General features: G+C 44.7%; 4 protein-coding genes across 4 annotated transcripts; 3 read left to right on the forward strand and 1 right to left on the reverse strand.

Annotated features, from left to right (window-relative positions):
- Window positions 1–35: 35 nt before the first annotated feature.
- On the forward strand, window positions 36–4,841 carry LOC108048672 (fibrous sheath CABYR-binding protein). Its single transcript, XM_044461140.1, is given in 7 exon segments — window positions 36–328; window positions 391–494; window positions 552–623; window positions 2,223–3,024; window positions 3,027–3,468; window positions 3,563–3,749; window positions 4,355–4,841. Coding segments are annotated over 7 exon segments (2,094 nt in total). The 5' UTR covers window positions 36–237; the 3' UTR covers window positions 4,751–4,841.
- Window positions 4,842–5,984: 1,143 nt separating this feature from the next.
- LOC108038321 (protein twisted gastrulation) lies at window positions 5,985–6,979 on the forward strand. Its single transcript, XM_017115099.2, has one exon. It carries the CDS (start codon window positions 5,985–5,987, stop codon window positions 6,762–6,764), a length of 780 nt encoding a protein of 259 aa, XP_016970588.2. The 3' UTR covers window positions 6,765–6,979.
- Window positions 6,980–11,009: 4,030 nt separating this feature from the next.
- On the forward strand, window positions 11,010–13,821 carry LOC108038323 (GPI transamidase component PIG-T). The gene is made up of 2 exons (XM_017115101.2): window positions 11,010–11,334; window positions 11,990–13,821. The coding sequence occupies exons 1-2, from the start codon at window positions 11,160–11,162 to the stop codon at window positions 13,729–13,731; spliced, it is 1,917 nt and encodes a 638-aa protein (XP_016970590.2). The 5' UTR covers window positions 11,010–11,159; the 3' UTR covers window positions 13,732–13,821.
- A 680-nt stretch (window positions 13,822–14,501) lies between these two features.
- Window positions 14,502–22,171, reverse strand: LOC108038322 (basic proline-rich protein). The gene is given in 4 exon segments (XM_044461185.1): window positions 14,502–18,220; window positions 18,665–19,184; window positions 21,183–21,682; window positions 21,685–22,171. Coding segments are annotated over 4 exon segments (2,691 nt in total). The 5' UTR covers window positions 21,779–22,171; the 3' UTR covers window positions 14,502–16,643.
- Between the last annotated feature and the right edge of the window lie 1,103 nt (window positions 22,172–23,274).

Raw genomic sequence — 23,274 nt, forward strand, 5'->3', positions numbered from 1 at the left:
CAAGAGCTCAAGGTAAGTGGGAGTGGGAGTGAAAGTGGGAGTGGCAGTGGGAGTGAAAGTGGGAGTGAAACTGGGAGTGGCAGTGGGGGGAGCGCCTTGTTTAATCAATAGTTCATAGCACATTTAGTTTCGGCTTGGCATTTGACAAAAAAAAAACACAGGCTTTCCAAATTTAGAAAAAATTTCAAAAAAATTTCGCAAATTGGCGGCCCAATTTTCGGAGAGTCCACGTAGGGAATGGCGAAGAAGGGGGGACAACAACAGCTGCAGGCGGACCTCCAGACCGACGAGGACCTCGAGCGCTTCATGGAACGGCCGGGACTCCTGGGTTTGTAGTGACCTTGCCCCGCCCTGAAACCGTACCATCTCCCCACCCATTCCCTCCCCCAGTTCTGGATGTTTACTCGGAGTGGTGCGGACCTTGCCTGGGAATGGTGGGCAGTTTGCGCAAGATCAAGCTGGAGATCGGCGGCGACAACCTGCATCTGGCCATTGTGGGTGATTCTGTCCCTTTATTTCGACCTAACCCTCCTTAACCGAGTCTAACATAGTGCAAATCGGACACCATAACATCCCTCAAGCGGTTCAATAAGAGGAGTGAGCCCATCTGGCTCTTCGTGACCGTAAGTCAATACAATCCCGCTTGATCAGTCGGTATAAGTCCGCTTTGTTGACAGATATAACCCATTTTTATACACTGAATGCTTTGGGGTCCGTAGAAACTGCAGAAAAAATTTATTATATTTTATTATTATCAAAAAAAATTAACAACATTTCAAACATTTGTTAGATTCAACTTATTTAATTAAGGGTCCGTAACCATTAAAAGTTATATAATAATAATTACGTGGTAATTGTTAAATTACAATTTTTCCCTTATTGCTCAAAATGAAACTAATCAATATTTTACGATTTTTTTACTAATATTGTTTCATATCACAAAACTACTAACAAGTCATAAATTTAAAAAATAAATATATATAATATAAATTATATATAGCTTAATTTATAAGTTATTTGTTGTATTAAAAAAGTAATAATTTATTACGATCTCTGCTTTTATTTAACTAAAAAAATCAACAATGACCAATATTGTTTCATATCACAAAACTACTAACAAGTCATAAATTGAAAAAGATTATAACTTATATATAGCTTAGTTAGAAGTTATATTTTGTCGGGTGCCCCGACTATCAGATACCCGTTACTCAGGTAAAGGGAGTGCGAGGGAGATGGAGATAGAAACTTTGATCACGCATAACTTTTTAACGAATGGTCCGAATTGAAAAATTTCTTCTACATTTCGATAGGTATTGATAAACACAATAAAACTGCATTTTTACTTTTCCGAAATATTTAAATTTTTAAAATCGTATATAAGCGATTGTGGGCGTTAAAGGGGGCGTGGCACCTTTTTGAAACAAACTTGCGCTGCGTAGGAACTCCTAAAATCTACATGCAAAATGCCAATCTTCTAGCTTTTATAGTTTCCGAGATCTCAGCGTTCATACGGACAGACAGACAGACAGACGGACAGACAGACGGACAGACGGACATGGCTAGATCGACTTGGCTAGTGATCCTGAACAAGAATATATATACTTTATAGGGTCGGAAACGCTTCCTTCTACCTGTTACATACTTTTGCACGAATACAATATACCCTTTTACTCTACGAGTAACGGGTATAAAAAGTTCATTTATTACGGTCTCTGATTTTATTCAACTAAAAAAATCAATGTTGAAAATGAAAATACAGTAGTACTCCGGTTATCCGGCCTTCGATTATCCAGCCCTCCGCGTTATCCGGGGTCAATAACAGATTTTCCTAAACCTCATCAGTGATCTTCCCTTTATATTCAGCCATGTTTTTGTATACCTCTACGACTAATCTTGATTTAACCTTTCAAAATACGTAGAAAATAATTGAATTTTTTTAATCCTTTATGTCTTCCGTGCTATCCCAATTTTCGATTATCCGCGGCACCCCTTCTCCACATTACCTCGGATAAACGGGGTTCCACTGTACACTTAACATATTTTGTTTCGCCGATCAGGGTCAGTGTTTATAAAAACGAAAGGAAGCTTAGTCACGGGTTACACTCGAACCCGGGTTCGAACCCTCCAAGTTTTGTTGGGTCTGTTGTGAAGTGAAATGGAGTTAAATGGGTTGACTGCTTTACTGCTGGTAAAGGTCGGTAATACTCCCGAATTTCTTGCAGGGAGGCAGGGCCGTGAACATCATGTTCGGCTCGGATGTGCCCAAGATGATATCCCTGCTGACGAAGGAACTGGAGAAGGTCGTTCAGAAGGCGCCGAGGCCGATCGCCTACAGAATGGACGAGCTGCAGCCCATCGAGGTGGAGCAGCTGCGGGTCAAGATGGAGGCCATCGAGCGGGCCGAGCGGGCTGAGTTCGAGGTGAAGCACAAGAAGCAGATGGACTACCTGACCCAGGTGACGGACTCCATCATGGAGAACATGCCGGACATCGGGGTGACGGTGTTCGGGCCGCAGGTCAACCGCGACATGTTCAAGAAGCTCACCGAACCCGCCGAGCCGCTGAAGATGCAGTGCAAGGATCGCCGGGTCATCCAGGTGACCAGCGACCAGTTCGAGGTTGTGAACTTCGGATGCAAGAACCCCTTGCCGCCGGACGTGATCGAGCAGCTGGACGGCAAGGAGCTGCTGATGTGCTTCTGGAAGATCGACGAGAGCATCGGCACCGTGCCGAACGTGCTCATGGCCTACGCCCACGAGCTGACCAGGGAGCGGGTGGCGCCGCCGAACGACGAGATCCTCGAGGATCACGTCATCCCGCCCATCATCGCCACCATGAAGCTCAAGATCGAGATCGAGCTGAAGGAGGGCGAGGTGTGGGTCGAGGAGGTCAGCTCCGAGGAGGAGCAGCGGCTGCTCCAGGCCAAGGCCAAGGGCAAGACCAAGTCGGTCGTCCACGAGGAGGTCCATCCCGCCGAGGAGGAGGCGGGCGATCTGGACGCCGAGGAGGAGGCCAGCGAGGAGGAGGCCCCGAGCCCGCGGGCGACGCAATGGGCGGCTTCCCCTCCATCCCCGGCTTCGACATGGAGATGGACGCCGGCGACGAGATCGCCGAGGACGAGGAGGAGGTCCAGGAGGTCAAGGATGAGGAGCCCCCGAAGCCACTCACCCGCACCAAGACGGTCAAGGTGCCGCCCATCTGGGTGCCGAACAACCGGCGCACCCACGCCGCCCTCATCTACGTCTTCTTCCGCGGCCAGACGTCCGGCTTCCTGCCCCCGGACCCCAAGCCGGAGCCCCCGCACGTCATCATGGCCTTCGACGCCTCCAAGCGCAAGGAGATCATGCACGTGGTCGACCGGCACAAGGACGACGTCCCGCTCTACGGATACTTCTCCAGCGCCGAGCCGGACGAGGCCGAGTTGATTGCCAACTCCACGGACAAATACGAGGGCAGCCCGCACTCCGCGTGCGTATTCTGGCCGGGATTGGACCCTCCCATTTCCCACTCCCTCATTATTGAGTTCCACCCTAACCGAATCTCATCCCTTGTCCATTTACAGGAACGACAAGATCGTGCTGAAGGTGAACAAGGCGCAGTCCAACATGATGCTCTCTCTGGTCTCCTACGGTCCCAGTTACGTGAGTCCCAACGTGAACGTCGGCAAGGACGAGGCTCTGAAGTTCTTCCCGGAGGACTACAAGCCCCAAGAGGAGGTCGTTGTAGAGCCCGAGAAGAAGAAGAAGAAGGTGAGTCTGGTTGATCCACAATTTCCATTCCCTCCCTTACAAACACACTCTTTAACTGTGGAGCGCTGAGGCATCTCCGATGTTGGGGACTCTTCTCCAAAGTCGCAATCGGAGTTCCTCTAGACAGCGGGATTGAGACAAGTCCTCTTTTAGTCGTCGTCCTGTCAAACATTTCCCCTAGGGGGGATCCTCCCCCATGTAATCAAACACAGTCCTCAGGTGAACATATCTCTATCCCTTAATGATTGCTTAATCATTCGCCAAACCAAATAATAGAGATCTTTTCAAAAAGAGAGAGTACCTAAAAAGCTAGTGCTTTAAATTATAAATTAATCGAATTTACAAATAACAATCCGAAAAACTAAGATAAATTTTAAGATTATTACGTTATTCCCTGGAATTAGTTCTTTTTCAATTCCCACTTAATGATTGCGTAATATATGGTCGGCCCTTTCATTAGGATTTTCCCTCGTTATTGGCTCCCAAGTAGCATTTAATGCTGAAGAATTCGGGGTTCCTTTTTATACCTTTTTGGTGATCCCATGATTTATTTGTTTGCATAAGAAATCGTGACTTGACTATATGTTATTCCATATCCTTTACAGAGCAAGAAGGGCTCCGAAATACGAGAGTCAGTGGATGCGGAGTCGATCACAGCAGCATCAGCGACGGCACCGGCGGCACCAGCTCCAGCTTCTGCTCCTGCTCCTGCCGATGCTCCGGCACCAGTGGAAGGAGAGGCACCTGCCGCAGAGGAGGAAGTCCCAGCCGCCGACGTCGCCGTCGCCCCCGCAGAAGGAGCACCAGCCGCCGAGGGCGAGGCGGTGGCCGCCACTGAACCCGGAGCAGCCGAAGCACCAGTGGAGGCTCCTGCGCCGCCAGCTGCGCCGCCCGCTGCGCCGGAAGCCGCACCAGAGGCGCCCAAGGAGGAGGCACCTGCTCCCGAAGCACCGGAGCCCGAGGCTCCGGCTGAACCCGCGCCAGACCCACCAGCCGAGTAATCCACGCTTGATCCATGGGCCAATTCCGTACATGGCTACTAAATTTTGAAGTGAATTCGTTACGCCTTTATTAAATGTTCATAGCACTGAACACTTTTGGTGTTTTTATTTCGCAAGTGCAAAATTGTGAGACGGCTGTCTTTCGCTTTGAAAGTATACAATTAACTAATCATTTATAATCGACGACCGTTGAGACATTTTTATTTAAGGGGACCCCCCCCTATTCTCGATTTCAAATTTTGACGATTTTCAATGGGCTGGTAAATGTACATATATTATTTTTAGGCTTGTATCTTTCCATTCATTTATTTGAAGTCTTAAAACAAAAGAAAAAAATTTAACATAAATTTTTTTTGTTTTTTATTGTTGTTTATTGTCATTTTGTTTTTTGTCTTTTCGGCGGCGTATGGGATTTCCGTTCACTGGAACATCTGAAACCAAAAATTCCAACGGGACTAGGAAGAGTCCATGTATGGCTATAGCATGAACTAGGATTATAAAATTCAGCCACAAATCAAGTTGAAAAGTAAGAAGATCTTTACCGATTGGATTTATCCTAGTTCATGCTAATAGCTATATATGTATAGAATAACGTATTCAATTTTGGAACCGATTGGATTAATAGCTTTTTAGTAACCTCATGCGCCAGTCGTAAAAATACTGATTCGAGAAAAACGCGTTTAAAGTTTTGAGAAGCTCTCGCCGTCGCCTGACGTTTCCACCATAAATCGGCTATATCTTCAACAGTTTTTGAAATGTTCACTTGACATTTTAAAGGAACATTCGAATTAAATAAAAAAAAAACGGGGAATGGGGGGATCTCTTTAAAAAATGTAATTTCGGGTGCATGTATCGATCTATAATACCAATCAGCGGCCTGGGAATCTACCTGATTTGCATGTCGCATTATCGCAGGTTGGCGTATTTTAGGGCGGTTAATATCAATTAGTATTGGAAGTCAGCGGTTAGGATTTCAGTCCAGATAAGTGTTTTGCCCCAGCCCAACCGTTTGACCAGCCCCTAATCCTTGTGGGTTGTCCTTTTTTATGACGGTGTGGGCGCTAACTGGTTTTAAATTACCCGTCCGACTGCTGCGAGCACTACCTGGACATGGACTGGCGGATCTGCAGGACGATCCCGCTACCTGGCCATCTGGCCATCTGGCCACGGCCACATATAAGGACGTGCCGCAGTGGGGCAGGCAGTGTCAGTAGGCCACGAGTTACCGACCAGAATGCAGTTGCAGTTGCCGTGCTACTCCGCCCTCCTCCTGATCGGAACGATCCTAATACTGGCTCCCTGGCCAGCGGACGCCAACGACGACGGGTGCAACGAGGTGGTCTGCGGATCGGTGGTGTCCAAGTGCCTCATCACCCAGAGCTGCCAGTGCAAGCTGAACGACTGCCACTGCTGCAAGGACTGCCTGAATTGCCTCGGGGAGCTCTACATCGAGTGCTGCGGCTGCCTGGACATGTGTCCCAAGCACAAGGACGCCCTGCCCTCGCTGACGCCGCGCTCGGAGATCGGGGACATCGAGGGCCTGCCGGAGCTGTTCGACACCCTGACCGCCGAGGATGACGAGGGGTGGTCCACCATCCGGTTCCCCATGCGCGCCGGCTTCAAGCAGCGCGTCCAGGGTGGTGGTGGTAGTGGTGCTCCCAGAGACGCCGGAACAGGAGCCGAGGCCAACACCGTGTGCACCGTCATCTACGTGAACTCCTGCATCCGGGCGAACAAGTGCCGGCAGCAGTGCGAGAGCATGGGGGCCAGCAGCTACCGCTGGTTCCACGACGGCTGCTGCGAGTGCGTGGGCGGGAGCTGCCTCAACTACGGCATCAACGAGAGCCGCTGCCGCGGGTGTCCGGAGGAGCAGGACCAGCTGCACGCCGCGGACACCGTGCCGGCGGAGGCGGAGCAGGATCTGGAGCGGTTCTTCGGCAACGAGGAGATCGAGGACGGGTGGAGCTACGGCGAGGATGATGACTTCTCCTACGCTGATAAGAACCTTGACTAGTCAGATTAAATATTTCCTCCTTGCACTGGACATTTTGTTTATTAATACTAAATAAAAGCAGCGTAATTTATTTATTTATATAATGCTAGGCTAAACCTAAATCAAAGTGCTTACAAGAGGGGTGGAGATGTCGTACAGCTTGTCGTTTATTTGTATTGTATATTGCTAAATTATATAACTAATTTAGTTTACCAATAAAAAAAGTCATGTTTTTACATTTTATTTTTTTTAATTTTTTCATTTTTCTATGGGAGCTATATAGATGTCCGAGCTTAATTTAATTAAAACGGAAATTTCATAGTATTTAAATATTACCAAATCCGAAAGAACAACAAAAAAAACTTAAAAACAAGAAAGAAAAGCTTACTTCGGGCGGAGCCGAAGTTGATATACCCTTGCAGAATACTCTGTAAATTATATTCTCCAAAATTATTCTTCAAAATTATGATACATTCTTAGTACTCATAAAAAATCCCAACTTCCTAACTTAACAAACACCAAAGTTATGGCATTTCTAATCGTTCAGTTATATGGCAGCTATAGAATATAGTCGACCGATCCTTATGAAATTTGGTATATCGGATTGATTGGCCAAAAATAAAAAGAAAATCCCAACTCACTAACTTTACAAACACTAAAGTTATGGCATTTCCGATCAATCAGTTACATGGCGGCTATAGGATATAGTCGGCCGATCCTTATAAAATTTGGTAGGTCGGATTGATTGGCCAAACATACAACGCATGAAAGATAACATCCATCAGCCGATCCCGGCCGTTGCGACTTATATACTGCGTGCAAAGGAAAGAAGGGTGTGTGCAAAGTTTCAATTCGATATCTTTAAAACTGTGAGACTAGTTTGCGTAGAAACAGACAGATAGACATGCTTATATCGACTCAGGAGGCGATCCTGATCAAGAATATATATACTTTATAGGGTCGGAGATGTCTCCTTCACTGCGTTGCACACTTTTGACCAAAATTATAATACCCTCTGCAAGGGTATAAATATGCTATAGTATTATAATTCGACTTGCGCTTGCGCTTTTCCTTCGTGGGGCTTTGAGGAATAGGAGTGGAGCTGGCCTGAACCTCAGGAAAATTGGGCATGGAAGTTTCCGATGCTGAGAGACATAAAGTCAAGCCGGTGAAGAAATTTTTGACTTTCTTTACCACTCCGACCAGTTTTCTGAACACCTTGGCTTCAGTTCTGGACGTCTTGGGCTGTGACGATGTTCCAATGGATTTACGGGGTTTCATCGACGTTCCCACTTCGGATGATTCAGCTGCTTCCGTTGCTGCGGGCTCGGAAGTTTGCAGCGAAGCCTCTTCGCCGGCGGCCGCTTTCTTTGTTGGAGGAGCTGTCTCGTCCTCGCCATCCGCTTTCCTCTTCTTTCGGGACTGTAGCCTTCATTTTTTCCACAGCCTTGAAGGATTTTTTGTACTTTTCGGTAAGTTTGAATCGCCTTACCATTTCAACATCGTCCGAGGTCACGGCTAATTTAAGGACCCGTTGCATAACGCGTGCGGTTTTCTTAGCATCCTTCCACTCGTGACCAATGCTCTTCAAATATTTCATGATAGCCGGAACCGATGACCCCGACCGACTGGACAGCTTTCCGATGGCCATGAGTGCCAGGGATTTGGTCGATTTTGGATTCATACCTTTGCCGGAATAGTAACAATGATAGAATGCGGCCGACCAAAGCTTCCGTCGAAGTTTAAATAATAACGAGGACGGAAGCTAACTTCGGCAAGCCGAAGTTTTAATACCCTTGCAGACTTTGACGAAATTGCTAAAAGTGAAAAAGTAGCGAAAGGAATAAGGTATACATAAGTAAACTAGATTTGCATCGTTTCAAGTCAATTGCTTTTATACTGCAAAAATGTCATATACAAATAGAAAAAAAATGATACTTTCGCAGCCTTTAACAATTTTTCCTATCTCCTTTAAGATATAGACTTCCGAGCGGCAAGCGCTTTTACCCTAATCAAGATATGCGTAAATAAATAAGAATTGGAAATGTTAGTGGCTTACACACTGCGCGAAATATTCTGATAATCATCCAATTTGGACCGATTTCACCCTTTTGTTCCTATGGGAGCTATAGGATATAGACGTCCGATCGGCACGCGCTTTCACCTTGATCAATGTATGCATAAAAAAATAGGATTTGGAAAGATTCATGTCAATAGCTTGTATACTGCGTGAAATATCCTTAAAATCATTAAATTTTAACCGATTTTACCCTTTTGTTCCTATGGGAGCTATAGGATATAGACGTCCGATCGTCACGCGCTTTTACTCTGATCAAGGTACGCATAAAAAAATAAGATTTGGAAAGATTTATGTCAATAGCTTTTACACTGCGCGAAATATCTTCCATTCTTGCAAGTTATATCCGATTGTTCCTATGGGAACTATAGGATATAGACATCCGATCGGGGCGGTTTTCAAACTTGATCTGCGTACACTTGTTTTAGGACGACTGTGAAAGTTTCAGATCGCTAGCTTTTAAACTGAGCTCGCAAACGGTATTGAAACAGACGGACAGACGGACAGACGGACGGACGGACAGACGGACAGACGGACATGGCTATATCGACTCCCCTATTGATCCTGATCAAGTATATATATACTTTATAGGGTCGGAAACGTCTCCTTCACTGCGTTACAAACTTCTGACCAAAATTATAATACCCTCTGCAAGGGTATAAAAACGGTACAAGAGCTTATATTTGTGAAAGACGAACGAGAATAATGAAGACAAAAAACTACAAACTATCGATCACCATGGGAACGATCCTTAGCCCATCCCAATATGTTAAGTTTAAATTCAATATTTATTTTAGCATAAAAGGGTAAGTAATTTTTTCAATGAAAACGATTAAATATTTTTCGAGTGAATTTTTATGAAAACATATAAAACAAAAATTTAGGCGATTTTAAATAATTAATTTTTCGATTTTCCTATGAGAACTGTATGATATAGATGTCCAATCATAATTTAATTAATAGTATTTAAATATTACCAAATCCCAAAGAACAAAACAAAATTAAACAATAAAGTTACACCTTAAAAAATTTGTTTTTTTTATTGTTCCTATGGGAGCTATATGATATAGTCGCTCGATCCGCCTTGTTCCGACTTATCCGCAATGCAAAGACAACTTTTGGGAAAGAGTTTGCGTAGAAACGGAAGGACAGACGGACTGACGAACATGGCTAGATCGACTCTCCTGGTGATGCTGATCAGGAATATATGTATAAAGGGTCCGAAATGTCTCCTTCACTGCGTTGCAAACTTTTGACTAAAATTATAAAATTACCATTTGCAAGGGTATAAAAATGCTACTACCCCAATAAAATAAAACAATTAAAGAACTTAACTTCCAATGTTTCTAGGTTTATATTTAGGTTTAGTATTGTAAAAGTAATTATTATTAACCGGCGAGCTCTGGGTATTGACTACGGTTTCAAATAAATATACGGTTTTTAAAAAGCATGTTATTATATTGCATTAATGCTCATTTTGCTAGGGCCTGGCGAACGTTCATTCAGGCTTCATTTCAGGTGGTTGACAACGCGTTGTAATTTTGGTATTTTAAACGACAGAAAATAAGTTGGTTCATGCCATGGCTAACGAATTGGTTGAAGTAATGGAGTGGGCGGCATTTTTTATCCCTTCAAACTACGCAAACTGTAATGCTATTTTCTCAAAAACTGTGAATACAATTTTTATCAAATTTTCCAGAAACAAAACTATAACACACTATATAACACTCTGTGAAGGACTTAATTTCTAATTCAATGTTGTAGTCCCTTTTTTGTATGGGCTGATTCAGGCGCTTGCACACTGTTAAGTAATTTCCTCAAAACTATGGATACGATTTGTATAAAATTTTGAGCTCGAAGAAACGTCTTTAAAGCTGATGTAGCGTATAACTTGGCACACGATCTGTGGGATATTCTGCAAAATGTGGGGAGCTGATTTTTCAAAGGCATTTTTGAAATACTCGCAAACCCCCAATATACTCAAATCTTACATATATAGTTAGATTACATAAATATATATGTAGATTTTTTAAAAAATATTTTTATTTACATGTCTAAATGCGAGAAAATAAAAAAGCAGACCTCGTGTTCCAAATTCCACCGTTCCGACATCGCCGCAAAGTCACCGACGCACATAAGGGGTTGCAGATATAGCGTCAGTATATTTTTTAGGATCTTGGTATATTTTAACAGGCGTGCTACGGTCTGTCCGTGTTTTTGTTAAAAATCAAATACAATAAAACAAAACACTTTGTATGTAAAAAAAAGGGGCCTCCAGACATTGGCAGGCATAACTAGTACAGTTGAATCGAAAGAACTGGAACTGCCGATGAACCAGGATGTTTCCGGAGGCGTTTGTCTTGTTGCTGCTGGTCGCATTTAATGCCGGTTCTTCGCTGGGAAAGGATAACGAACGATTCCACGAGGAGCTAGTGGTTCGCCCATTATCAGGCGACCATGTCAACACCTACTTCCAGTTCACCACGCGCTGGCACTACGGGGAAAAGGATAATCGTGAGTACCCCTAGTAATCCACTTCAATTCAGAGGCTGGGGATTACCTACCGGTAATACGAGAGCAACAACACAGGCCCCGCTCGCTTCATTGAACTATATTCTCGATTTTTGTAATAAGCATCGATCGATGTATGTCCCATTCTTATAGTTAAATGACTTCAGATCTAACCCAATTTGTATGTTTATTATAAGGTGCCACTCTGTTGATATTACCTTTTTAATATATATTATTACTAATAACTAATTTGTGTGTTTTAACTGTAATTTTCCACCCTGTTAATGGTTATTTGTTGATAAGAAAGTATACAACAGGAACAATTGTCTTACAAATTATTGAAACATCGGCTAACTGTTATTCAGTCTAAGGTCAGCTATAAAGTTTAATTTTATAATATTTCAGATTTCCGACAAAATGTGTTCACAATTCTCGGCCTAGAACTTTACCACAATAGATTCAATATTAATGTCGCATGCTTCTACATTAAAATGTAGTTTTAATCAATGTTAATTAATTAAATGACCCACGACACTTATAGAACCCAGAAAGTGGTATATGTAGTACATTTAAAAGTTATCCAAACATTGGGGTATAATATACAATCTTATGCCCACTTATACGATGGCTTAAAACCCTTTCCCGTCTGCTCTCCCAGTTTACCACACCCAATTGACGCCCCGGGTGATTGCTGAGCTGCTGCAGCAGTTTGCGGTGAAGGAGCTGCACATCGGGTTGACCCAGGGATTGTGGCGCTACGAGACGTGGGGCTATCCCATTGTGGAGGCCACTAGCGGTGCGGAGATGTGGGCGTGGTTCAGCGGCTCGAATCTGACCAATGGCGAGGTGGACCGCCAGTGGAAGGAGCTGGCCAACGTTTTCTCTGGCGTACTGTGTGCCTCTTTGAATTTCGTGGACAACACGAATAGCATTGCACCGCGACACTTGATCCGGCCGCAATTCATGCCCGCCAATGGCCAGAGATTCGTGCGGTACTCCACACTGCCGCGAGAGATTGTGTGCACGGAGAACCTGACGCCGTGGAAGAAACTACTGCCCTGCGGCAGTGCCTCCGGCTTTGCCTCGCTCCTCAATTCCGGCCACGTGCACAACACCAAGTACCATTCGCTGGGCCTGAAGGTTCGGGTGCTGTGCGAGGATCACGACGAGGAGAACTGCATCGTGGAGCTCACACAGACGGCCAATTTGGTCTACGATCTGCGCCTGTTCGAGCTGAGCAACAACGACTTCTCGCTGCGCCGGCTCTTCGGTATGGGACTGAATGGATTCTGCGAGCTGGCCGATAGCTCCAAGATCTATGTGCAGCGCAACGAGCAGGGCGAGCGCTTCCAACTGGTTCCGGCACCCACGCAGGAGGTGAGGAGCACCCGCGGCGGCCACAGTGTGGTCTACTCCGTCTACGACATGCACGAGCAGTTCAAGGATGCCGGCGAGCGGCTGTTCAATGTGGCCTGGTTGTCGCCCAAGAGCGAGGGTCGCCGGCGCAACCTGGCCAAGCCCTCGCTGCCGCCGGTGACCGTCCATCGGTATTTGCTCGGGCATGGCCAGGAGCGGGGCAGGATTGTCACGGAGGTGACCAACTCCCACTACGATGCATTGCCCATTATGGTGCAGGAGGTGGTGCCGTGGTATGTGCACGCCTACCTGCACACCCTCTCCATTCGCCGGAAACCGCAGCGCGTCAACGAGTACGGACGCCAGCGGCTGCCCTTCAAGCTGCTCCACTATACGCCCGGGAAGCAGAGGGAGCTGCCCTCCCACCTGGAGATCGGCTTCATGCTGCCCGGCCAGACTTCCGCACTGATAACCATCGATGTCGACTATCTGCTGCTCAAGTGGCTGGAGTATCCGCCGGATGCGAATCACGGCCACTACATCGGCGCCGCCATTGTGTCCAGCCAACTGCCGATGGGCAGGAACTACACCGCCCTGCCTCCGGAGGGGCATCTCTTCGAGCATTCGTTCAATGCCACGCGACCCAGTTATGTGCTCAGTTTGCATACGGAGGCGCTGATTGTCTCGCTGCCCACGCCGGACTTCAGCATGCCGTACAATGTGATCTGTCTGGCCTGCACGGTGGTGGCCTTGGCCTTTGGGCCCATCCACAGTGTGGCCACCAAGATGATCATTGTGGGCCGTCAGGCGTCGGCGCCCAAGAACTTTGTCAAGAAGATCTTTAACAAAATTTTCCGACGTGGCAAGGCGGGCGAGGAAGCACCTGCAGAAGCCGAAGGAGCGGTATTGGGAGCAGCAGCAGCAGCGGCACCATTGGGTCCATCGGGATTCGGATCCTCGAGAGCATCAAGAACGACAGGCGGGCCCTCCGGTGACCAGCCGCTGCTGGAAGATCTCGACGAAGAAGAGGAGGAGCAGGACTAGGAGATGACACACAACCAGCCACGGGAGTCGTGATAAGCTCCCACCGATAATATACCTTTATAATTCCAATAAAATAAATTACAAAACATATTCCTAGAACCTTTTGAGATTTGGAAAGAATATGATTTGTTAGCCTTGTGAAATTTTTCGGGGGTATATCAGGCCATATTTATAATTTTCTTAATGCTTAAAAAAAAAACATTTCAAAAGCTTCGAAAACTTTGAAAATATTCAAAACTATAGCTAGAAATATGTATATTTTTTTAATTCCTTAAGTATTTACTTTAAAACTTAAAAAATACCTGAATAGGCTCAAAACCAAAACATCTATATTGTTTTATATCTCCAGACGTCTTAGGAAACCACCAAAATGCAATAATCTGAACATTAATAATTCGAAAATTACATTATTATATTAGTTCAAGCGAAAGGAGAAACCAAAAATTAGGATGTAAGTTAGTAAGACAATTATATATGAAAACAATAAATTTTAATGTAAATCTTAAAAAATATATATACTTTTAGCTAACAAAAGAATTTGTGTTGTGTTTACTGTTAAAGATAAAAAGATCCTATATTTTTAAAAAATCCCACAAATCATATCATATTCTTTTATAAAAACGTGAAAAGTAAATAACTTTTAGTTCAACAATACGTAAACTTTCAAATAAAATAAAATAGAAAATATATAGATAAAAACATATAAATGAAAGTGAATACAGCATTTAAATAAAGTAAAAGATAAATGAAAACACATGGTTTGTTTTTATAACTTTTTCAATTTTTTATTTTGCATTTTGAAAATAGAAATTTCTAAATGCTATTTGATACACATATGTATATCTAAATGTCTCGATGTGGATCATGAAATAATCGGTATATCGAATCAGATTATATCAGATCGGATTAGAGCAGCGCAGAAGTAGCCAGGCTCTCAATAAGAGCGAGAAATATCTTATGTCTAGTGGAACTTGCGGAAATATCTTTTTAAATTTTACATTTCTAGGAAGGTCCCAAAAACGGTTTCCAATATAATTTCCATCTCTTACGGTTACATTTTAGCTAACCTTAAATAATTTCTTTATTTAATAAATAATTTAGATATCAATTTGGAATTCTAAAGCGCAAGCAAAGAATTTTAATAATTGTTAACAGTACCTACTAATAAGTTTTTCAGTTTACATATCAAATAGTTCCAAGTTAATTATAATATTCAAGGATGTGTTAGGTTTATTGACATTATTTTTATCTGTATGGAGAGTGCTAACTGTACTCCGCTCGTTATCCTTTTGGTCGAAGTTTTAATAATTTCCAAAATGTTCCCAAGCTTTCTGTATAGATTATTTTTGCTTCTTGAATTATTTAAAATGTAAGGTTTATTCATGATTTTATCTTGCTATTTATAGTTTTTAGTTTTACTTTAAATAGTAAATGTAAGCTTATCGTATAAATATGTGTGGATTTTACAAATTACAATATTTCTCCTCAAAAAAAAGTATTGGAAGAAAACAGGGAGCGAGGATAATAAAAAATTGCTACACAAAAAAAGCATGAACTTTAAAAACAGACATCTACAAGAACACAAAAAAAAATATTTTAAATAGTTAGTGGGTTATTTATGTTAAAACATGCACTATTTTGCTGCTCCATCGTCCTGCTTCATACACTTAAGTATATATATATATATTAATGAATAAATCGTTTAGAATAATCGTTTTTTAAAGAGGAGCGGAACCTACTTACGAGAATGAATTATTAAATATATTATAGGATGAGTCGATTGGTATGGATAAGTAAAAACTGGAAAAAGGGCAGGTTAATCAATGAACTATTATAAGTAGTAGAAACTTGGGTAGTTCTATGAAAACCCTTAAAGTATTTAAGATATAGAACCATTAGCTCTGATGCCAAAATCGTTCACAATTGTCTGGAGGCTACACAGTTCATTAAAAATCTAAAGGTGTATAAAAATAAAATATCATATGACGTAAAAAAACACAAAGTTATTTTTAAAAAACTGCGCACAATTTAGGCTTTCCTCTAGTTTTGTTGCAGATTCGCTTTAAGCGCTTTACAATACATGGAAACTGACACTTTCATAACCGAACCCAACCATTTTCTTGTTTTGCGTTCCCTAAAAATCGACCCACCCATTTTGTCTGGTTTTTTGGGCCTAGGACACGGTTTCTTGTTCGCTTGCACATTTTAATCTGCTTACTTAATCCTAAATCGCCTTTGTTTTGACGGACTACACTTCGTGTTCTTCTTTTCTAGTTCTTCTGTTTCGGTTCGATTTTTTGTATGCTCTTACTGATTTTAGGAGCTACCTATCCACCAGTTTTGTATCACAAAAACTGTTAAATTTTGTATTACGTTAAACCAGTTTTCCTTTGGACAAGATGTCAGCTCAACCGAAATTCGAGGAAATTGTTGCTTTTTTTTGGGAACCCTGAATTTTCATCTCAATCCTTCATCTATACTTTTCTGCCGTACTTTCTTCTACTTTTAGTCTTATGCTTACTCCTCTCTTTCTCCTATTCGTAATCCTACTCCTACTTCTTCTGTTCCGGTTTCTACTCTTAGCTCTAATCGTACTCCTCCCCCTGCGCCTTTATCTGATACAATTCTAAATCATATGCCTAATTTATCTTAATCTTTTTTATCTGACCATTTCCCGCTCCTCCTCCTCCTCCTTCTCGTCCACGTCCTCATCTAGTTGTGCTATTACCGCTGCTATCCCGCTGCACATCCTCCTCCAACTGGCCGATCCTCTTCGGATTTCCTTGTCCTCCACGACAACCGCTGGTGGTCAGCCAGTGAACCCTGTCCAGCCTTAACCAGCGAATTCCAGCGGGGAATTACTTGTTGTGGAGACAGCCAGGTGGCAGCGGCGGTAATAGGCTGTCCCTTCCTCATTGAGGCGGTTGTTGGCTGTAGTAACCGTATGCGCCGGTGGGTGGTGGCCCCTGTGGTGCTCCTGGCGGCGGCATCTGTGCCCCGGCGGGCCTATAGCCCTGGTAGCCCTGCGTGGGCGGATATTGTGCATAGCCACCGGCCTGGGGTGGTTGATGGTAAGCGTGTCCGGGATAGGCGCTTCCCGGTGGCGGTGGTCCGTAGGCTTGTGGTGGTGGCGGTCCTCCATAGGGACCTTGTGGTGCTCCCGGCGCCGGTTGGTATTGATTCGGTGGCATCGGCGGTGTGGCGCCATTCGGAGGCGGTTGCTGGCTACCCTGGGCATTGGGTGCTCCTCCTCCGCCTGCGGATCCTCCAGCCGACGGCGGTGCCTGCTGCTGCTGCTGTTGTTGCTGCTGATTGGGCGGCGGCGGAGCACCGGGTTGTTGATTGTAATTGCCCGGAGTCGAGTATGTGGGCTGGACCTGCGTCGGCAGCGGCGCCACACCGGAAACCACGACGCCCGGTGGCTGTTGTTGCTGCTGCTGTTGCTGCGGTGGCCCAGCATACTGTTGGCCAGCTCCGCCGGGTCCGCTGGGCCCTGCTCCACCGCCAGCTCCTCCCTGCGGCGGCGGCGTCGATTGCTGTGCGTTGGGCCCATTGGGATTGGTGTTGCCACCACCTGCTCCGCCTCCTCCTTGTGGCGGTGGCGTCTGACTCGGCGCCGTGGTGCTGTAGGCACCGCCCGGCGGTGGTGGTGGTGCTGCTCCGCTGGTGGGCGGTCCACCCGGGTAGCTACTGCCCGGCGGTGCGCCCGCTCCTCCGCCACCGGCAGCCTGGTGCTGCTGGTAGGCCTGATAGGGACTCTGGCCACTGCCCGTGGGCGGCGGTGGTGGTCCATAGCCACCGGGCGGTGGTCCTCCTCCCGCTCCCGCCTGACCATACTGTCCGGGATTTGGCGGATAGCCCGCATAGCCCATTGGGGGCGGTCCTCCGGCGGAATTCTGGGGCGGCGGCGGACCGTATTGACTCTGCGGCGGTCCCGGCGGCGGTTGCTGCCCTCCGGTCGGCGGTGGACCGTACATTTGTCCGGGTGGCGGTGGTCCCGGCGGCGGTTGCTGTTGTCCCGGCACCGGAGGAACCTGCTGGCTGCCGGGTGGCGGCGGATAGGCTCCCGGCGGCGGTCCCTGTCCGGCTCCGGCATTTGGCTGGTAGCCGTGCCCGCTGGCTCCCGCCGCCGCACCGGCTGGACCGTGATGGTAGCCACCTTGGGCCGCGTTCGGGGGCCCCGGCGGCGGTGGGCCGTAGCCCTGGGTTGGCGGGCCGTAGGGATAGGCGCCCTGCGGCTGGTACTGCGTCTGCGGCTGTGGCGGATAGCCCGGGTAGTGGCCATGCTGCTGCTGTTGCTGCTGGTAGCTGACGCGGTACGGACTCTGCGGCGGCGGGACACCGGGTCCTCCGGCTCCCGGCTGGGGTCCTGGCCCGCCGGGTCCGCCCTGCTGCTGCTGGTTGGGCGGCTGTTGGCCTCCGGGCTGCGGTTGCTGCTGCTGGGGATTCTGGGGTCCGGGCAGGGGTCCGTTGTTGGGACGCTGTTGATCTGCAAGGCGGAAATTTGATTGAAATTAGAGGGATCATTCAGAGATATTGCAGAAACAGCACACAACAATTACAATTTTAAATACATTTTGTAGTACAAAGTACATTACTGTGGGTAAATCAAACCAAATTACTTTCTCTTTTATATTTTTCAGCAAAAAATAATATTGTAAACCACTTATCTAATCAGATAACATAAATTATAAAAATGAAATGAGTCTAGTTTTAAACAGTATTTTCAAACAAAATACTTTAATTTGTATATTTAACACATAGTTTGCAAAATATTCAAAAAATCAAAAATATCGCAGGGATTAATAAAACTTCAGTGCGTTCGGGCCGAATTCGTTAAACAAAAAGTCCATCCACATCGACTCGTCTTGGTCTTGCATGGTTATATCTTGATCTTGCACGGCTAAGTCTTGCACGGCTACATTACACTTACTGGGCGCTGCATTCGGATTGATGACGGACTGACCGGGTCCCTGACCCTGACCAGGTCCCTGGCCAGGACCCGGTTGACCCTGGCCCTGGGCGTTGCGGTAGACGGGATGCTGCTGCTGCTGCTGGGACTGCGGACCCGCTTGGCTGACCTGCGGCCCTTGTTGTTGGCCGGCGGCCACGGCCGCTGCCGCCGCTGCTGCAGCCGCCGCCTGCTGTTGTTGTTGTTGCTGTTGCTGCTGCTGTTGAGATTGCTGTTGGGCTCCCGGCGGCAGGCCTGGATGTGGCTGCGGCTGCTGTTGCTGCTGGGCGCCGTAGGGCGGCATCTGGACAGGCGGTCCCTGGGGATCGCCGCCGTGCTGCTGCATGCCCATCTGCGGCGGACCCTGACCTGGCTGACCCGGCACCGGTCCCTGTCCCACCTGCTGCTGCTGCGGCGGACCGCCCAGCATCCCGTGCGGCCCGGTCGGTGGCGTCTGCTGGCCGCCCTGCTGCATCGCCTGCGTTTGGAGGATGTGCGGCGGCTGCGGAAGGAATGGATGCATTAATAAAGGCCAACAAATAAGTATTTATTTAATATATTCCAAATTTTTCAAGTATTTATTTAATATATTCAAATGCTTTCAACTGTTAATCCAAAACCATTGAATAGGTTTCACTTCCTTAATATTCTTCTAGTTATTACAAGAAAGATAAAAAAGGCTATTTTTATACCCTTGCAGAGGGTATTATAATTTTGGTCAAAAGTGTGCAACGCAGTGAAGGAGACATCTCCGACCCTATAAAGTATATATATTCTTGATCAGGATCACCTCCTGAGTTGATATAGCCATGTCCGTCTGTCCGTCTGTCCGTCTGTCCGTCTGTCCGTCTGTCCGTCTGTCCGTCTGTCCGTCTGTCCGTCTGTCTGTTTCTACGCAAACTAGTCTCTCAGTTTTAAAGCTATCGGATTGAAACTTTGCACACACCCTTCTTTCCTTTGCACGCAGTATATAAGTCGGAACGGCCGGGATCGGCCGACTATATCCTATAGCTGCCATATAACTGATTGATCGGAAATGCCATAACTTTCGTGTTTGTAAAGTTAGAAAGTTGGGATTTTCTATGGGTTTTATATTTGGCCAATCAATCCGACCTACCAAATTTCATAAGGATCGGCCGACTATATCCTATAGCTGCCATATAACTGATTGATCGGAAATGCCATAACTTTGGTGTTTGTAAAGTTAGAAAGTTGGGATTTTCTATGGGTTTTATATTTGGCCAATCAATCCGACCCACCAAATTTCATAAGGATCGGCCGACTATATCCTATAGCTGCCATATAACTGATTGATCGGAAATGCCATAACTTTGGTGTTTGTTAAGTTAGGAAGTTGGGATTTTCTATGGATTTTATTTTTGGCCAATCAATCCGACCTACCAAATTTCATAAGGATCGGCCGACTATATCCTATAGCTGCCATATAACTGATTGATCGGAAATGCCATAACTTTGGTGTTTGTAAAGTTAGGAATTTGGGATTTTCTGTGGGTGTTATATTTGGCCAATCAATCCGACCTACCAAATTTCATAAGAATCGGCGGACTATATCCTATAGCTACCATATAACTGAACGATTGGAAATGCCATAACTTTGTTGTTGTTAAAGCTAGGAAGTTCGGATTTTTTATGAGTATTAAGAATGCATCATATGAATAATTTTGGAGAATATAATTTACAGAGTATTCTGCAAGGGTATATCAACTTCGGCTCCGCCCGAAGTTAGCTTTCCTTTCTTGTTATATATTATAATTAATAAAGTTAGTTCAGAGGAATTACCTAGCTGAATAAGTTCTTACAAACTCAAAGTTTTTTATCTCTCAAAAGATGCGTTTAATTGATTAATATATTTTTATCAAAAAAATGTGTTGATAATGCGATGTTATGCTTAATGACATAAAAAGGAACAAAGTAACCAAAAAAAGTATTACAAAAATATAAATTTAATTATCAAGCTAGGTTTACATGATATATCCCTTGAATTATTTGTTTCATCTGGAAGATGCTTTAACACAATTCTTAGTGATAAAACAGAGTAATATAGGTAAATATTGTAGCTTAACAAGGGCTTTTCTTTATTCATGTTTAAACTTTTCTAAATCAAGAAAAGCAACATATAATCATGAGTTTTAAAGATTAAGCTGTACTTTAATTTTATTGTGCAAATCCATGCAAATGGCTTTAAAGTTTAAACTAATTTTTAGGTAATGAAATTATAATATACTTAACCCATTTTGTAGTTTAAAATAATACATTTCCCAAGGTGATGAAACTAACTGATAAGTAATATTTTGGTGAATTTAGGGGCAAAAACGTTTTACTAACTTTAAGTCATTGTTATAAAGATGACGAATGTCTGAAAGGACCTACATTTTTTAGTAAATGGTTTTAAATAGCTCCCTGGGTTATGAAACTATGTTATAATTATGGGGATATAGTTACTACGTTTCTGGGACTATAGCTTTTATGGACCACCCACCGGCAGTATTTGTGAGATGTTCATGGCGGGATCTGCCAGCTGGGCGAGATAGACCAGATTGCGGTGCAGGGCGACATGGTAGGACATGCACTCTTGCGCCTTGCCCATGCTCTGGAAGTCCTGGATCGTTTGGATGAGGCCGCAGTTCTCGTCGAGCATCTTTTGTATCTGCGCGGAGTTGACTTGCGGTGGCACGCCCCCTCCGCCGCCGCCTCCTTGCAGATTGGAGCCACCGCGTGGTGTGGACGGTGGGGTGACCATTAGTCCGCCCCCGCCGCCGATTCCTCCTCCGCCTACGCCGCCGCCCGAGATGATGCTGCCCGGCGATCCCGGCACGCCCATGGGCGGTCGTTGTTGTTGCTGCTGCTGCTGCATTCCCATCGGCAGGATTCCGCCGCCGCCTCCCCCTCCGCCGGGACCCACTCCTGATCCTGGAGGCTGTTGATTGGGGGCGGAATTAGGGGGCGGCTGTTGTTGCTGCTGCTGCTGTTGTTGTTGTGGCGGGGAGGCTGCTGCAACTGCTGCTGCTGCTGCAGTTGCTGCTGCTGTTGCGGCTGCTGCTGCTGCGGCGGTTGCGGCGAATAAACTGCAGACATTTTACTGGCTGCAGTCTTCTTCTTCCGCTTCGGGGTTTTCTCCTGTTTTTCCACAATTTTAGCGGTTATATTAGACCGTTGGGGAAAGGAAAATTTTCGCAGTGTGCGGCGTTTTCTTTACATACACACACGCGCTCACACCAGCACACTAACACACACGCACAGTAGCACACGGCGCACACACGTACACAAGGGGAAAAAAAAGAGTTTTCTTGTTACGGCCAATGGAAAAACGCCGGCTATGCGGAAAAACCACTGGTATTTGGATTAGTTCTATACCCTCACAAGTTGGCACTTGGAGATAGCATATTTTTCCTTAATTTTCCGACACTTTTTCGCAAATTGCACGGAACGGAACGACGCTCAAAACGATAACACGGCGGCTCGCAGCGATTAATCGGTTGCCTGCACGGTCAAGCCAAGTATGACGGCGCGTGACGTTTGCCTCTGTTAGTTAACAGCTACATGGCTGAATCTGTTAAAATTGAAAAATTCTAGTTCTATGGACCTTTATGTATACATTTGAATATTGTTTTCTTGGGTGAAAACAGTTGAAAAACGTAATACAAAATGATGCCAATTAACAAAATATGAAAAGAAATTCTGAAGACATCTCAGTGATTTTTCTTTACAAGTAATGTATATTTACAGGTATGCCATTCATAATAAAAGCCTTACAATTTAATTTATTTATATTTCATTCACTAAATCACTTAAATAAAATCAAAATACATTTTTGCTTCTGGTTGTTGTTTTATTAATTTATAATTTCGCTTATATTGCGCCTAAGAAAATCACATGCTAGAAGGCAGATCGTTATGATAACGCAGACTCCTGCGAATGGGCTCATTTAAATCTTTATTTTATATTATTACAATATATATTAAAATAAATAAAAATAATTAAGATAAAATAAAATCATGCCTGCATGACGTTCTGGATTGACCGTGCTTGGCCCTCTTAATATAGAGCTTGCTCCGTATTTAACAGTGCTGAAAGAAGTCGCTTTGCAGTACTGGCCACAGTAGATACCGTTTTTTTAGCTTAAAGATTTTTAATTTTTAGATTTTTGTAAGTTAAAAAGTACATAAGTAATAATAAAATACATTTTTTTATATTAATATTTTAAACGAGAACCGCCATAGAAGTGTTGATTAATCGATATAAATTTTTTGGCTTGATTCTATGGGCAATTTCAGCTCTATTTTAAACTGATTTGGCTAATATTTTCAGATTTTTTACAAATCTTTACTTTTACTTACTTATTTTTGGAATCTGCAATCTGTTAAATAAACTTTCTTAAAACTCTATCAAGATTATAACATAAAAACTCTGGAACTTCCATAGCTCAAACTTTTAATTACATTTTCACCCTCATATGTTTGAAAAAAGGCATTATTTTTGAAGTAAAAGAAAATCCAAGATAATACGTGGATTACGACTCATAACTTATCATTTGTATTAGTTAATAAGTTTTTAGAAGTGAATGTTTGGTA

The sequence above is a fragment of the Drosophila rhopaloa genome, unplaced genomic scaffold, assembly GCF_018152115.1.
Source record: "Drosophila rhopaloa isolate 14029-0021.01 unplaced genomic scaffold, ASM1815211v1 contig_3, whole genome shotgun sequence".
In the NCBI taxonomy this organism is placed as follows: domain Eukaryota; kingdom Metazoa; phylum Arthropoda; class Insecta; order Diptera; family Drosophilidae; genus Drosophila; species Drosophila rhopaloa.